Source organism: Vidua chalybeata, chromosome 2, assembly GCF_026979565.1.
Source record: "Vidua chalybeata isolate OUT-0048 chromosome 2, bVidCha1 merged haplotype, whole genome shotgun sequence".
NCBI lineage: Eukaryota > Metazoa > Chordata > Aves > Passeriformes > Viduidae > Vidua > Vidua chalybeata.
The window spans coordinates 87362906-87380731 of record NC_071531.1 but is presented as its reverse complement, the minus strand read 5'-3'; the positions used below and the strand labels follow the sequence as shown (position 1 = coordinate 87380731).

General features: G+C 36.4%; 1 protein-coding gene across 2 annotated transcripts in view; it reads left to right on the top strand.

The window, feature by feature from the left end:
- Nucleotides 1-17826, top strand: part of CWF19L2 (CWF19 like cell cycle control factor 2) — a 58707-nt gene that overhangs the window by 37501 nt on the left and 3380 nt on the right. For both annotated transcript variants that reach the window (XM_053936405.1, XM_053936406.1), the window contains exons 11-15: nucleotides 142-267; nucleotides 1481-1618; nucleotides 10771-10983; nucleotides 12694-12810; nucleotides 16675-16830. In XM_053936405.1, the coding sequence (XP_053792380.1) occupies nucleotides 142-267; nucleotides 1481-1618; nucleotides 10771-10983; nucleotides 12694-12810; nucleotides 16675-16830 (750 nt within the window). The remainder of the gene's footprint in view (nucleotides 1-141; nucleotides 268-1480; nucleotides 1619-10770; nucleotides 10984-12693; nucleotides 12811-16674; nucleotides 16831-17826) is intronic.

Here is a 17826-nt window from a genome sequence, read left to right as displayed (position 1 = left end):
AAACTGTCTACTTTGAATTATACTGAACACACAAAATTTAAAGAATCTATTACTTAATCTTTAGGATTTAATGTGGATTAGGTATTTCTTTTGGTTTGTCTGTACCATCTGTTTTAAAATATGTCTTAAAACCTGGCATAGGCTTCAAGCTGTCAAGAAGATGAACAAGTGGTCCTTGTCAGAACAGATGGAAGTGGAAGGGCATGGCCTGTGATGGGACCAACGGAGCCGCTGGAGCCAAAAGGAGGGCGAAGAAAGCAGCAGATGGTAAATTTTACAAATCTGAGTATTGAACTGCAATTCTTAAATAATTTTGTAGTTTTACTTTTATGATGCCATAATTAATGAGTATCTTACCAGAATGTCAATAGGTAGTTAAAACTTAATTTTGGAAGATGATTGTAATTAAGTATTAGACTACATATGTATTAAGTATATGTTCAGTTTATTTTCAGATTGCATTTCCCAAGGGATCACTTTAGGGCTTATTTAAATGTATTTTCAAGGAAAAGTTATCACAGTCTCTTCTTAGTTTATATTACATCAAGTTATGTAAATAACGAAGATTAGCAGAGTTTAATATTTCCGAGTTCAGAAAGATTTTACTGAGATAGTCAGGTCTTAGGGGCTAATTTTACTTTAGTTCTAACAAAAAATGTGGCTACTGATGATAATAATAATTGTGACCTAATCTTTGTAACAAAGTGCTTTGGGGAACAAGCAGAAGCTTGGAAGCTGGAGCGATGTTTTATTCTTAAGATAATTGCTTCCAACAGTAAATATAGTAGCACTTTGATCTTTTTGAGATAAGAGGAAGTGACACTACCTCATAATTCTAGCAAGCATTCTTGATTAGTAGGACAGCTTGCAATAGCTGCTATGGAGAAGTGAAACACACAAGAGGGTGAGGAATTTGTTGTCATCGTCCTGTTGTTTCCATTTTGGAAAATGCTGTCCTGCTTTTTGTTAATGAGCACTCCCTGTACTCCTTTGGAATTTAGGGACATCTGTTCCCCTGTCCACTCTGTCTAAGATGGCAACATTTCCCAGAGGTACCATGTTCAGACAAGTTTTCAGTGTTGTCTGTGATTACTGTGTTTCAGTGATGTCTGTGACTTTACAAAAGCTTTAGAGTTGTCAATAATGAAAATTGCTTTTTAGAATATTTCATTTTTATGAGCTAATTAACTGTACTGTCTGTCTTTCCTGGGTGGTAATGTTGTAGCTCTGATACCTTAAGGATGTTAAGGATATAGTGACTTTGGGAAGAGGCTATATTTTTATTTAGACATACTGATACAACTGAAGAAAGGGAAAGAGGTTTTTCTCTTTAGATAAAATGGAATTGTTAGCCCAGTTGTTTCGGATCTGCTTAGCTTGATTCTTGATTCTTTAAACTTGTTGAAATTGTTAGGGTCTGAATTTTATAGCTGATCTTTCTGATTAGGTTAATATTTATTTTTAATGTGTTTGCTTCCAGATGCCGACTCATGTAGATAAAGAGAGAGTAAGGTATTTTCAGGATGATGATAGTATGAACCTGAAGGATTTGGTCAAAAATGAGAAGATGAGAACAGCAGAGGATCAAAACTCATTGTTCATGCGTATGGCATCAAAGGTAAGGTGCTGAGTGTATGACTTTTTAATTAAGCATGTTATTATTAGAAATATCAGGGAGGACATGAGGCCTGAGTAATGGGAAGGCCTGAAGGAAGATGAGAATTGTTTATGGTTACATAATTATGCAGGACTGTCAAAAATAGGGGGCATTGTAAATTGTAGAATTTCCAACTACAAAGCAGGGATTTTTCTAACATTGTGGAACATCTGAGCCGATTCTTAAGATCCACTTTAGAGAGTTGCTGGAGAGACTCACATGTTTTAGTGATGTGAGTGCCTATCCTATTTTAAATGGAATTAAAATGTCTAGTTCAGACACAGGAGATTATGCTATAGACCTCTGAAATAAAAAGGAAGAGATCCCATCACAGGTATTGAGGCAATAAATTCAGATGAAAGACAGGGTTGATGAAGGCAAAATGTTGATAATATTGAAGCTGAGTGAGGCCATGACTGTACATATAACAAGAGGCTGTTGATGCTTGATTTGAGAGTCATTGTGAGTCTGCAAACTTCGTCTCAGTGCTGGTGTGATTAAAAGGAGAATCAGAATTTTGGAGATTATTAAAAGGGAGAATTTAGCATTTTAAAGCGTGTAGTGAACGCATCGTGTGCCCATATCTTGAATGCTGCCCAAGCTGTTAAAGCACACCCTGTAATCGGGGGCACAGAGCAGTGGCCATTTGAAGAAAACCTAAGTAAACAAAATTTCTTCAGCTTAGGGGGAATGGGTGGATGGGTAAGGGAAGACAGCTGCTAGACTAGAAAAATTAGCATAAAAATTTAATAGAATACAACTGTTTTTGTTTCTCAGATGGGAAGTGGCCACAGAACAGATAATATGAAGGAGTGGTTTGATGTTTTTTTCAGTGATGAAGGTAATTGTAGAACTTGTGTTGTAGAGCATGAAATGCAGTGGAGGGCTTGATTGTGAGTGGGACCAAAAAAAGATATAGCAACTTAGTGAAATACAGTTTCATTGTTAAATATCAAACAGGGAGATGTAAATAGGTTTTGGCTCAGGATTTCCACAGTAACTGCTGAGAGCTGCAAATGTATGGGGGAAACAGTAGAATTGACTCTTCTTCTACACATTTTAGCCATTGCTGGAGATAGATTTTGCAACATAAAATGGTCACACTGGCTGAGAAAGCAACTGGGTTTAGTATGTTTCATTCTAAAGGCTTTTTTCCTTTTTGTTTCATTTTTGGTTTTGTTTTTGTTTTCTTGTTTTGTTTGGTTTTTTGAAGGATAGAATTTATTAATAATGTTACAAGAATGTATTGTGTTTCCTAGCTTATGCAAATACTTCATTTTAGTTTTGGAAGGCTCTGAATTCCTACTAACTTCAGTGAGCTTTGGCTCAGATGCTAAGTAATGTGTTTTTCTTTTGTTCCTAGGCAAAGATGTACTATATCACTGTATTTTATTAGAGCAAGTTTCTTGACTAACCTTTAAGATTGAGTCATACTATTTATTTACTGGCTAAGTGTATTGGAGCATGTGCTCAAAGTAGGTATTTTGTCAAAGCCATTACTGTTGCAATATCCATATTTTAATTTATAGCACTGTAGTCTTTCAGTCCTTTGCAATGTCACATTTAGGTTTTGAACGTATTTTTGTTTGGCTTTCATAAAAAGAAGCATCTCAGATTTCAATTGTTCTTCTCTGTTAAGATCTAAAATGCTTTTGGTATTTTCTGTGGAGGTGATTCCCAGATCCTATCGCCACAAAATGTGATGGTCTTCCCCAGATGTTGTTTGTTTCTTGATCTTAAGAAACTGGCTCCTATGCCTCCCTGAGGTTTCCATATCTTTCCATGTCTGTAGAATGCATTCTTATTCACAGCACAAGATCAGTGTTACCACTGAAGTATTGGCAGCAGTCTGAAAAATTTGGGTGTGATCTCAGATATTCTAGATGATTAGCCTATATTACATGGAGCACCTGCCTTATGATCTGGGGCTCAGTAAGTTAGTCTTCAAAATTCTTGCATCTCTTCTCAGTGGTTTCAGCAAGGTGTTATATTCCAGCAGGAAGTCTAGCAAACAAACCTCTTTTGCCAGTTTTAGTTTGATAACATACTACACAAATTTGACACATACAAATTACTTTCTCTTTCTGCCTTCATTTGAGAAATGAAAAAATTATCCTCAAAAATTAATCGGTTGTGTTGCAGAGGAGTGGTGGGAGGAAACTGCTGCAAGTCTGCACTATTATTTCCTTCAGGGATTTTCCCAGGGCTTCTATCACTTTCCCAGACTATGTCCAAAGAAACTTCCAGCCCCATGACTGTTGAGGATGGAGGAAATAGGCGCTGCTCTCACAAATGGGAACAGAGTGAGAACGACAGACCAGCATGTTTTCTGGCTTTTGCACAGCTGAATGCTCTGCTCTAGATCAGTGTTGCTTTCCTGATATTTAGTGCTTTAACAGGATTTCAAGTGAAATACAGACTAGTTGTTATTGAAGATAATAACATAATTGCAGTTTTGTAGAGAGAGATGGGTATATTGAAATAGAAGGGTATAATTCATAAAAGGATTTATTTTCTTGAATAGGACTTGGAAGAAATATCAGTACGTAGACCCAAAGTCTCTCTTCATGAAACCTCTGTCTAATCCCATTGGCAGGTGAAAGTCTGTATGTTATCTCATGCCAGACTCCCACTCAGATTGACAGACTAAACATCTGCAGTATTCAAGCCATACTTGTACTTGTTAAATCTTTTTCCCAACTCTCCTTTTCTCAAGAGCTTAATGAGGTGAGATGGAGGGATTTTGCTGTCTCCTTACTATTTGTTTACCTGCTGAGTCTTTGTTTTAAATTTAGGTTCAGACTTACCATTGCCCTCTTTTCCATTCTTATTTTTGTAGTCATGGTTCTGAGACAACCCTTCTGTGCTTGAGTCTTTACCTCTTGTTCCCCTTCGGCCTCTGTTTGAAGGTGGCTAATGTGGGTGTCACTTACCTCAGCAGTTTGAAATGCTGCCTTTCCCAAAGCTGTCCCATGCATGCTCTTATGTCAAATTTATGAATACCACGAAAAAGGCCCAAATCTTTAATTTACAGTGGTGAAAAAAAACCTTTTTAAAACCCAACACTGATCTTTTTGATATATGGAGAAAAAGCAGGCCTAGAGTTCAATTTGTTCATGTTTTGCTGTTATGTCTCAATGAAAAAACCATCCATTTAAATCACAATTTCTACTTTTTATTTTCTTCACTTTTGAAAGTGGTTTTGGTTCTCACTGTTGTAGAAGCATGATTTGAGGATATAAAGAAGTCAATAAAACATTTGAAAACTGTTTTTTTCTGACATTTCTAGAGTACAAAATATGTGCAAAGTCTTAGATTTTCACTACTGATAGGTTTAAGTACCCTGTTTGTAGTTTCTTCAGCCTCTGACTGTTGTAAGTGGTTCAATTTTCCCAAATTCACGCTGTTAAGACTTATGTAATCCTTTCACTCATGTCAATAGATGCTTGTGGGTGTTTTAGAGACAGATTCCTAGAACATAACCTCAAGAGAAATTACCTTGTATTTGTATGTATTATTTTTTTTTCCTTTTTAGATTTTACTTCAAGAAAGAGAGAACAATTAATTTGAGTTGTTCATCAGGACATTTTAATTTTGGCCAGAAACAAATTTTATTTTAAAATATGTACAGTAATTCCTAAGAGAAATTCAGCAGTGAAAAATAAAATGCTTTATTAGTAATGCTGACCTTCCTTTATGGATTTAGCCAAGTGGTATTCTGGTATTATAGGTTTGCAAAAAGGAAATTTGCATGTTGCGTTTCCTTGCTTCTCTAAAAGTCTGTAAAATAGAAAATTACTTTCAGCCTAATCATTTTTACTTGCTGTGCAAATCTACTTGTTCACATTTTTGCATTTCCGTCATCATAAACCAAAATAATAGTCTTGAAAAAGCCATAGAAGCTAAAGTGAGAAATGCAAAATGTTGCTGCTGCTGCTACTATTATGTAATGAACCTTTTTCTTCTTCTTCTTCACATGGTGAAGCAATTTTAGCACAATATTTAATAGGCATGATAAAGCCAGCAAAGCTCTGGTACCCTGTTGCTTTTTACATTTACTTAAAGATCATGTGCATGGTTTGTTGTAAAAATTATTGTGATAACCCAAGAGAAATAATTCCCAGCACCTTGTTCTGCTACATTTCAGTTCAATGCACCGAACATCCTTCTGTGTATGTTATGTGGACACAAAGTTAAAGTTGTTTCTGCATGTGGAAACAAATCAACAGCAGTGACAGCTGCATTAGGGAAGAAGATCTGGGAACTGTAAGAACTGTGTAGATGTAGCCCATATTAAGTGACTGCATAAGCATTTAGGATTCTGCCAGAATTATGTTAAAATTGCAAGATATGTTGCAAATGAAGACTTGTGCAGGACAGTCTTTCCTAGACATTAAAATTATGGCCAGGAATAACTGTAAAGTGAAATGCTAATTGGAATTTTAATAGTAGAATTCTCTGGCTGAAGGCATTTTTGTTTAGTTTACATTTTATGCTATTGACTTTATATAAAGTTTCATCTGTCCTAATAACTACTTATAGCAAAATCTACAGTTTATAGCAAAAACAAAAAGGAGGTTGGTCCCTAGCCATTGAGCAGTCCTCTGTCATCTGTTTTTTGCTTGACTTCTACTGCTCAAAGGTAATCCTGAACTACCTTGCTCACCAGCATGGTGGGTAGTCTTTTCTACTCAGTGACACAGGCCTTAAAAGAACTCTGTGCACTGATATCTTAAAATCCTTTGATACTATGTGTTTAAAATATTCTTTAATTCAGTGTGATGATAGGTTTTGAAAATGCCTATTCACTGAATTATATGATGAATTAAACCTACAAATTCAAATGTCTGTGTTCACGGGGAGACTGGAATTGTAATAAGGTTTACATGATAAAATTCTGCCTTTGTTTGTCTTAAGCAAATACTATTTAAATTCAGAAAAACTTTTCTTAGGTGATTTTGTTGCTCAGAATAGGTGCTAAATGCTGAATAAATTTAAATGTGATGAGATGTATTCTTATGTCACTCAGGTCTGTATTCTAAAATAATAGATTATTCTTCTTAGCAGCTTCCTGAAATACATTGTGATACAACATTCCACAAATATTAGCTCTGTCATTTAAAGACGTCAGTGTTGCCATGACAATTTAAACCCAAACTGATACATTTTATACAATCTATAGACTTTTTTTTTCACAAATTTTTCAAGCAGATGCACTTTTATTAGCTTATATGGAAGTAACTCCAGCTATGATTGCGTTAGCAAGGAAGAAGGAAAAGCAGAAGTTCAATAGTTGCATACAAATTGGAACAAGAAAATAAGCAGAAAAGAAACAGTACCAAAAAGCTGAAAATAACTCACACTGGAACCATGCAGGTATCCTTTGTTCCTCTGCTAATTGTGTTTAATAGAATTTCCCATTTCATCCACAAATTTCTAAAGAAATTTGAAGAGGGGAAAAAAGTATACTTGAGGTATTTTACAAGTATAATCTTGATGATTAGTAGTTCTGTCTCTTATGGTTTCCTTTCAGTATCACAACGATACTAAATTCTTTAGCAGGGCTTTTTATTTGAAGGGGCCACCCAAAAAGCAAGTAGTAGCAGCAGAGGGAGCAATAAGAGACACAACTTGCAGCAGGCTAGAGGTGGAGTGAGTAGGAAGCCAGCAGTATATAAGACTCCAGGGGTTTTACTGTGGAATAAGAAAAAAAGAATTGGTTTAAAATCAAGCGATGAGGTATGGTTCCAGTGGCCTGAACATAGGCTGGCAGAAAAATGAGGCTGACACTGGAGTGTACCTTGCACAGATTTGCAAGAGTTACTTCAGGAAGTAGCCCCATGCCACAGTGCCTGATGGCTTCACTAACGTAGCAAATTAAAAAGGGCTTCAATTATTTAGTAAACAGAATGTTATATAATGAAATAATTCATGTAATTTATTCAAATTATTCATGGTAATTATCATGATAAGGATTTAATCAGAAAATACAACACTGTAATTTTTCCCTCCCTCAAATCATTCTGATTTATGCATAGTCAGATGCTGATTTCTTTCTAAGCTCCTGTGCTGAATGGTTAGAGATCTCACCCCTTTTCTTGGGTTTTAGCCACATTTGCACTATATTTGAGCTGTCCAAATGAAAGCCCAGAGGGCTCCCGAGAGAAGTTTGGATGCCTTCCCTGACTGCTGTTTAAATGTTTGTGTATTACAGGCCTCTCTTGGCCAGGGCAAGCACAATTATGATTCTTCTCTGTTGGTCAAAGGAAAACTGTGTCCTGGTTGTGGAAAATCAGATGGATGGTAGCAATGAAGTAGTTGCACAGATATGCTATGAGATGTGGGAGGCCATGTCATTTTGCCCGGTGCTGAGAGTCCTAAAGCTGCCTTTGTGTCCTCTGGTTAATCAGTGCTTGCCAAAAGAGAAGGGAAAGCTGGAAGAAAAGAAGGTGTATAGGAAGGATGAATGTGGCAGATGAGCCCAGAATAAAGAAAAGTGAAGCAGGAAAAAGAAGACTGGGGATTGTAGAGCTGAGCTGTCTTATGAACATATCAGTTCAGCACAGCTCTGGGCTTTGGTCAGATTCTGGTAGAAACAAGGACTTCAGATGCATTGCCCTTATAGATACCTCAATTTCCTTTTTTAGCTTTAGGTAATTCAGTGATGTATTGTAGGACATCCCAACTTTAATAGATCAGAATGACTTCCTGCGTCTTTCTGATCTCTATGCAGCACCTGAGCAGCAAGGGCGATACCAAACAATATCAATCATGGCGAGAGAACCAAATACACAGCATCCAAAATGCATTGGCTTTCATGTTTAGCAGGTGTGATGCTGAACCTATGATTCAGAATAGCAGCTTTCCAGCAACTCTAATACATTAGCATAGTTCCTTCTTTGGATGTATACTAGCTCTTTCTTTTGTATGGAAGAATATATGTATGAAAGAAATTGGTTTTTAAATGATTGCTTGCTTTCCTTCTGGCATTTTAGAGAATTATTTCTTGTTCTTTCAATTCCCCTTTAACTTCTTTTTGAGAGATTTAGTTATAGCCGAATAATGCAATTGGCAGAACACACTGGGAACCTTATTATACAAATAGAAGTATAAATGTTTTACAAGAGGGAAGGAACACGTCTCCTATGAAGACAGGCTGAGAGAGCTGGGGTTGTTCAGCCTGGAGAAGAGAAGGCTCCAAGGAGACTGTATAAGACCTTCCAGTACCTAAAGGGGCATTAGAAAGGAGACAGAGAGCAACTTCTCACACAGGCAGATACAACATGGGTTAATGGCCCCAAAAAGAAATAGGGTAGATTTAGTTTAGTTATTTGGGAGCATCTAAGACCAGGCTGGATGGGGCCCTGAGCAGCTTGGCTTAGAGGAAGGTGTCTCTTTCAACCTAAACCATTGAATGGTTCTATGATCTGTTGGTCATGACTGTACCAGAAGAAACAAAATCTGGATTTTAGACAGCACCTACTACTTATAAAAGTTTGCTAATTTGTATGTAAGAATTTTGCTTTGTATCCCAGATATCATGTTGTATACAGCAATTTATCCATCTTGAAGAGAGGCATCTTCCAGGCTGTTTAATAAGATGAATATTAATTCTATCACAAGGGATTCTGTGGAGTATTTTGAAAAGTACTATTATTTAAAAGAGGTTGTGGAGGTTGTGTGTAACAAACCAGGAATTTCCATGACTACTTCTAAGTGCAAGCAGAGCAGAGTAGTAATGGTATTCTGTGCTACGTGTGATACTCCTAATAGCCAAAATGTTGTGATTTACATTCTTCCTTTCCTTTCTAGTCTGCCAACTGTCATGTTTCATATGTATTTCCATTCTCATTGCAGAATTTTTATTTAATAACAATCCGAAACTTAATGTTTAGTAATGACAAAATGCTACTATTCTCTAAGCAGTGCTTCTGCTGCAGGTCTAGCTTTACCTTATCAATGCTTTTATGACAGAAGAACAGAGACTTGATTTTAGACACCCAAACCACTATATATTTTTTCTAAATCTCAAAAACCTCCTTTTTCTGTTAAATGTAGAATCACAGCATTACAGTAAGACAGAAGAAGAATGGAGTTAAACTCTTGAACTGTTGATTTTAGTCTGCAGTGACTTCCAGTAGGAAATGCACATAAGCATTTAAGTGTATTATAGCTGAATAAAGTTAAATTAAGGAGGCTCCTCCTCAGTTGTTTCATAAGAAAAGTACTGAGCATATTTAAAACAAGGTTTTGGTCTGTGTTAGAGAACTGCAGTATTTAGGAAAAGCAAGACCTTTTGTCTTTTTTGGGGAAAGTTACTTATGTCCTCTGTCTTTTTTTTTTTTTTTTTAATACCAGATTATCTACAGAAACTATGCCTGGGATATTTGAAAATATTTCTTTAATTTTGACACTGTGCTTCAGTTATGATAGCATGCCTTCCAAATGCCTTCAGTTAACATTAGTCCTTTGCTAGAGCTACCCCAGTCAGTATCCTAAAATATATTAAGATTTGTTGTGGCGTGCAACAGGTGCACTCAGAAAGACTTGGTATTGAAGGCAAAGACTGTTTCCTTCCCAAAATGGCTTTGTCCTGTTCCCCTGGTAAGAAAAACTGTTGGGATATTTTCACAGAATGTGAATATGAAGTGCAGAGTCATGGTCTAGTTATTTCACAAAAGATGATTTAATGGTAGTTGTAAAGAGAGAGGAGGAGGAGGAGAAGGGAGAGGATAAAATATATGATATAAATGATATATAAAATTGTGCATTTATTTGAAGACAGCCAAAGTTATATCAAGATAATATTGAAATACCAAACCCTTAATTTGTAATGGAATATAGTAATATACTCTTCTCACTGTTGTCACATATTTATATTTTAATATCTGTGCTAAGATTGTGTATGACTGCTCTCAGGAGAGATACCTGATGATTCCATCTGCAGCAGATCCATATGAAAGGAAGAAATGCTACTGCTTATGTACTTTATGCTTTTTTCTAGGAAGGAGGCTCTTTTTCAAAGACCTAAGTATTTTTTCTTGGTACTTTATAAATGAGTGCAAGAAGTTCTGCATATCAAACAAGTGCAATTGTTCTGCATATCTTTTCAGCTCATGGAAAAAACAGACAGAGAGTACTACACTCTGGATGACATGTTTGTTTCCAAAGCAGCCAAGAGAGCACGCAGTGGGGAAGAGGAGGAAGTACAAAGAAGAAAAGCAATCCGTGAGCACCAGCAACTCACTGCATGCATGGAAAAGTGCCCCTACTGCTTTGATAGCAGTGAACTTTCTAAACATCTTATTATTGCAATTGGCACCAAGGTAAGAAAATAGCAATTTAACACAAACATAGAAATAAAAAAGAAATTGTGTTAGAGTGTTTAAAATTAGGAACGAAATTGCTTCTATGGAAGGATATATTGTTCTGCATCTTACTTTCCTTGCTCTTTCAGTTGATTCCACAACTTCATCAAGGGTGAGGAGGAAAAAGATATAAATCTGTCATGAATTCTAAAGCTAATCTTTGATGTCAAGACTTCATGTTTGTAGAAGACAAGAGTAATAATGAAAGATCTCAGTGCAGAGATTAGACTGTCGGTGGATTTGTGGAAGATTAAATCACACTTCATTGGAGGAAATTTGAAGTAGTGAAGAGCTGTGTCTTGATATCAAAGAAAATTAGGTGGAGAATTCAATTTTTAAGCTTAGAATCCTTTGAAATAGACAGAAGTTTGGTTTGGAAACCTTTCTGGTTCTGTTAATGCTTTTAAAAGTTGCATAAATATTTGGATTTATAAGATCTGAAAAACTTGAATATAGCCTTTTTTGTAGTTTTTTTCACTACAGTTTTCATTTATTATTGATGTTTTCATTTGATCTAAAACTCTTTATAGGTAAAGGAATTAGGTGCATAGATATGTTTTAAGGTACATTGCATTCCTTTTTTTAGAGATTATATATATATAAATACAGATGCATATTTATGTGTGTATAATCTGTGTTTATCTATCTAATAGATAGATAAATGTACAGGGTATCCTGGTCTTGGCTGGGATAGTTAGTTTTCTTCACAACAGCTGATACAGTGCTGTGTTTTGGATTTATGTGAATAAAACACTGATATTTTTAGTTGTTGCTAAGTAGTGCTCAGGGATTAATCTGCCTGTCACACTGCCCCGCTAGTGAGAAGGCAGGAGCGTTCACAAGAAGTTGAGAGGGGACATGGTCAGGACAGCTGACCCTAACTGACCTAAGAGATATTCCAGACCATATGACATCATGTTCAGTGGATAAACCTGGGGGAAAGTTGGCCATGGCCAGTGCTCGGGAAGTGGCTGAGCAACATTTTTTGGGTGGGTGAGCAATTGTACATCGCAAGTGATTGTGCATCACTTGGTTTGTATGTTATTGTTATTATCATCATCGTTATTTAATTTCCTGTCCTTTTAAACTGTCTTTATTTCAACCCACCAATTCTACTTTTTTTCTGGATTCTCTACTCCTATCCCACTGGAAAACAGGGAGTGAGTGAACAATTGTGTGATGTCTAGCTGCCTGCCAGGTTAAACCATGACATGGAGTACCCATTTTATCTGTCTGTCTATCTATCTATCTATCTATCTATCTATCTATCTATCTATCTATCTAATCTATCTATCTATAGTATATATATATGCACACATATATATACATATTATTAAAAATGCATACAGCTATGTATCTATATTAAAAAATACTGGAATGCACTAAACAGTGTGATTTCATAGCAGCTATGATACCAGTTGGTTTATAAAGCTGATATTACTGCCTTGGTGGTGGAACTGCTCTCTGGATACTACTGGCTCGTTTGATCTATTGGTGGATAATGGGCCCTTTTAAAAAGCACTAAAATTGCTCATACCATGCTGTAGTTAGTAGCTAATGGCTTCTGTTGATTTGAATTTAGCAAATGATGAATTTCTTGGCCTCAGTAATCGGAAGGTCTTTAATGCTGGAAAACTGGGCACTTGAGTTTTTGTTTGCTTTTCCTAGGTGTACTTGTCTCTACCAAGCAGCCAGTCCCTTACTGAAGGTCACTGCCTGATAACCCCTCTACAGCACCATACTGCAGCCACTCTTTTGGATGAAGACATCTGGGAAGAAATCCAGGTCTGCTGAGAAACTGTCTCCTGTTCTAACACTTTTGTAAAACAATTTTGTTGTGGATAATAACATCCTTGTCATAAGTACATATTTTTCATAATTTGCAGTCTGGCAGCTCTGTTCTGATTCCACTAAGGGGCAGAACATTCTCACATTGTGGATGAAAATTAGTGGTGAGATATTAACAGGAAAGAGAGGCAGGGTAAATACTGAAGCAAATTTTCAATTTATAAGCACTAGAAGAAGTTTCCTGGAATGCTGCAGAACGTGCATCCTTGGAGGTCTTTGAAACCATGTTAGAGGAATGTCTATTGGAAATGAAGAAGGTACTGCTGATCCCTTACAGAAAATAGAATAACTAGCTTCATAGGATTTTCTTGGGAGTGCCAAGGAAAATAAAAGAATTGTCAGAGCAGGCAGATCACTTAAAATGAAATACAAATGTTGTTTACATATCTTCAGTTTTTTAATCTGTTTTTGGTTGGATGTTAAGTAGAAGAGAGCTATCTTACTCTTAAAATCAATGAGATCCCTGTTCAAATCCAATTTTCTATCTTTTTTTAAAGAATTATTAAAATAAAGTGCCAAGCATGATGGGTTGTGCTTTCCAAGTCTCTTATGAAGACATTTTGAAGTTTTTGAGTTCTGTTTTCTTTGGAGATGTAAAATCAGGGGAGGGATGTAACAAGCTTCTGCCTAAGAGATTGACAGTGTTTGTTAATCCCCTATCCTGCCATCAGGATTATTACAAGGGGAAAACAATTTGCCACCTCTTATATTGAAATATTGGAGACTTTATCAGACTAGAGAAAGGTTTCATTGTTGTAGTTGCTGAGATTTAAAACCAGCATCATTTGTAAGTTTGTAGTAATTTAAATAACGTTGGTCTTGCCTCAAGAGTGGCAGATGGATTCTCTGACTTTTCAAATTTGCTCCCCACATTAAGTCTCATGTCTGATGTTGTTTCATATATAGTAAATTATGCTCCCTTCCAACCAGAAAGAAAAGGAGTTCTCTTGCATATGACAGAAATGCCTAAGAAAGTTGGATAAGAAGCAATAAGTGCAACAGATAGGATCAGGAGGAACAAAAGAACATGTGGAAAAGTGATAAATATATTTATCCTTGGTCTTCTGTTTACCCTAAGCTCTTAACTAAACAATTACGAATTTTAAATTGTATGAGAAAGAAAATAGGATAATGAAAAGATAAGCAAATGCAGTCCCTGTCTTCAACATTAGTCTATTACTTGTTAGAAAAGGCATCTAGTTGATAAAACCATTATCCTTTGATCCTGTGAATTTATTCATAGACAGAATATAGATATTCTTAGATATTTCTTTGCAGCAAAATATTTTGAAAAGTGATGGATACATGACTTTTTTTGCCCCCCCAACATATATGTATTACAGAAGGAGGAGTCTGGAAAACTTCAGCAAGGGTATAAGCAGACAATCAATGACTAAACTAACTTTCTGATGCAAGAGACATATTTTTTATTACTGTTGAAGGGAAAAAAATTACCACACTAAGTATTCACAAAATGTTCTATAAAGTATGTTTTAGCTAACTATTTTTGCTGGTTTTTTTTTTTTTTTTTAGGATGTATTGGAGTAAAGCAAAAAGAGTTGCTTTATGCTGTATGCCTTCAAGCTCTTGAATTTAAGATCTTGTGTAGTTTAGACACTGATGTGCTCACTTGCCAAAGCAAATATGCATGGACTATTTTTAATATGAAAAGATATAAATCTTTACACATTCTGTGTTGACTGAACTGTTGCATGTATTAATGTTGTGTGCACCCAAGCAAAAGCCAAGCCTTCTTATTTCCCTTTATGGATGATTTTCTCCTTTCTGGTGCTAATTATTCTTGATGCTTTGGCCTGCTCAGAATTTGGAGGAAAACTCCAGTGTATTTAAAAACAAGAAAATGCAACTGGGGAAAGTTACCTAACATCTGCTGATATTCTAGGCTTTTTGGTGGATTTGTATTTCAGTTGATACTGCAGGGTAGCAGCTGTAAGTCAAAGTCTTTCTCAGCCTTTGGTATCTCATCACATTGCTTGCTTCACTGTGTATCAGAAGTAGAGGTCTGGTGGCTGGAGTGACAAGGAGAAGACAAAAAGTTGATAATCCAGAGTAGCCTGTCACTCTGTGCTGTAGAGTCCCATATCAGTCATGGAACACTGGGCAGTGTCTTCTGGCTGTAATTCATCACTTACTTTAGGGGACTGATGGTAGCATTCTCCTGACACAGCATGGAGCAGCTCATTAGTGAGGAAAAATTCAGGGCACAAGGACCTGATTTGAAGAGCTTAAATGCCTAGTTTAGATATATATTTGTTTCTTAGACTTTTAGTTTGATTCATACTGAGCAAGATGGCAAAAGGATGGAGAGCTCAGTTTCTAGTCCTGTTGCATTGAAAACCTGGTAGTGATTTGTTTTCCTTCCATTTTACTTCAGTACTTGCTGATGTTGCTGATGTGTATTTGTTTATATATGTTGGATTCATCAACTCTCCATTTACATTAAGATAAGGAATCTTAAACCTTTACATGGGATTTGCCTTTTAATGATGCTGTTCGTACTTCTGAGCATTGTTAATTGGGAAAAAATATCAGTGCAAAAAGGACTACCTGTGAATTATGTGAGTCTTAGGGCTATGATACCTTGGTCTATGATGCTCCTAAAGATTCAGTGATTTCTTGGCTTACACTTGGCAATGGTATAGAAGCACATGTAAGACAAAAATCTTCATTTTTAAAGAGCATTTTTCAAGATCTTGAGGAACTTCCAGAAACATTCACCCTATCAGAAAGTTAGATATTTTGTGCACTTGCAAATGAGTTTGAATGACTCTCAGAAATCATCCCTCGTTCTTGATAATTTGTTAAGCATCTGAACATTGTAAGCTATAGAATGATGCTTTTGCATATCTTGGATGCAAATGCCAATTGTCAAGAGCCAGGGAACAGCCAGAGCCAGCTGCTCTGCAGGAAAGCAAGTCAGGGGTTCAAGGTGATGGGCAAGACAGGTGGGGGAGGTCATCTCATTGACAAGGCACACTCCATGGTTCCAGGTCAGGAGTGTTCCCATGGTAGTAGACAGTGTCATCCACGGCCCTGTGATGGCCTGGCAGATTTACAGTGATGACTTGGGTCTGAGATGAAGTCAGGGCCAAGAACTGCCAGGTACCTGCCTGGGCACAGGCATTCCTGAAACAGCTCAGGCAAGGACCAAAAGAGACTGCCTGGGCTTAATTGCAGCTCCTGAGTGACAGGGGGCCAGGTCCACACTTCTCACCACTCTTTAATACCCCATATCTTTCTGCTGGACCTGATCCAGTTCACAACTGAAGCACATCAGAGCTTCCACCTGCACAGGCAGCCACAGCCCCAGCAGGCAGGACCCAGCCCCTGCAGGGCCTCTTGGGTGTGTGCAGGACCCTGACACTGGAGCTATCAGAATTGGTACTGTAAATACACTTTGAGTAGGTGCATTACCTTCTTAGGAATTGCAGGCTTCAGACCAATTGTTAAAGCCATGTTGTTTTATGGAGCACTACAGTTAAGAAGTTCAACATAGTTTCAATTTCAGCTGTAAAAATATGTGGTATTTATTAAAACTAAGCTTGTAGTGTTAATTATATTGCGTGTTTCAAAATAGTTTCCTAGACTTCCAATGTTTTTATCATAGGAAATATAGTTAATCTTAAATTAGTAAATAATACAGAATTTTCCTAGTATTATTGCTACTATTTTCCATTTTCTTGTTAGTTTATTACAAATATAACATGCTAGTGAAATAATACATTATATCTGAAAGTTCTGCAAAGTTAGTTTAAATAACACATTTTTTTTTTTAAACAGATGTTCCGAAATGCATTGGTGAAAATGTTTGAAGCTAAAGACTTGGACTGCGTGTTCCTAGAAACAAATATGAGCATGAAGAAGAGGTATCATATGGTATATGAATGCATTCCTCTTCCAAAAGAAGTAGGAGATATGGCTCCAATCTACTTTAAGGTACATAAAAATGTTTTTTTTATGAAGTAATTTGAATCAATATATAATAATTCATCTATTTCTGGAAATTTTTTTTTATATTCAAGTGCTATTTTTAAAAAGATATATTCTCTGATCCTTCTTCTGGTCCATTCTTTGCTAATATTCCTTGATCTTAAAATAAGCAGTGTGAAATAATTCAGTTTTTCAAGCAGTCAGTGGAAGAGCTGTTTGTCACTGAGCATTTGTCCCAAGTCTGACTGCACTGAAAATACTAGAAGAAGATGAGAGAATTGTAGCCTCCTGAAGTGCTTTAAGGATTGCAGTACTTCTTACTTGAGTCTTGTACCATAAACTTAAAACACAGTATTTGTGCCTTGGCAAGCATTAAATGAGAAAATAATGTTACCTATTTTGAGACATACCAATGTAGATATTGTTTCATCCCCATTTTATTTCAGTAAGCCCAAATTTTACATGTGTCTTGGGCATGTTCTACAGCATGATAGATATTTCTTCTACAGCTTTTCTAGTCTCTTTCCCCTGACCTTTTAAGAAAAGTTTCATTGAGGCTTTTGCCTGGTACTGAGTCCTTTCAGCTTTCAGCAACTGACTCATTTGCCTTTTATAAGTAAATTATTTTATTTGATTTTTGAAATACTGTTTATGTTTTCTGGAAATAATGTGATTAGGTTTTGATGAAGTGGCAGCAGTATGGTGAACAACAATACAGTAACTTTTACCACATTTGAAACCCTCCACCTGTCATATCTGACTGCTGTGCTTCAGGTGCTGGTAAAACTTGTGTATTCTTTGAATAGTCAAGGAAGTATCTACTACTAAAGTGCAGAGCAAATGAAATTTAAAGGTACCTACCCTACACTATACTCAATTCCATACTGTGGGGAATACAGAGTCACCTTTGGGTTTTTAAGGGCAGTCATCCTTCTAAGCTGGACTCTTCTCTTAGTGTTTAAAAGAGAAAGAAGGCTAATTTAATGTAATGAATTCATAAGA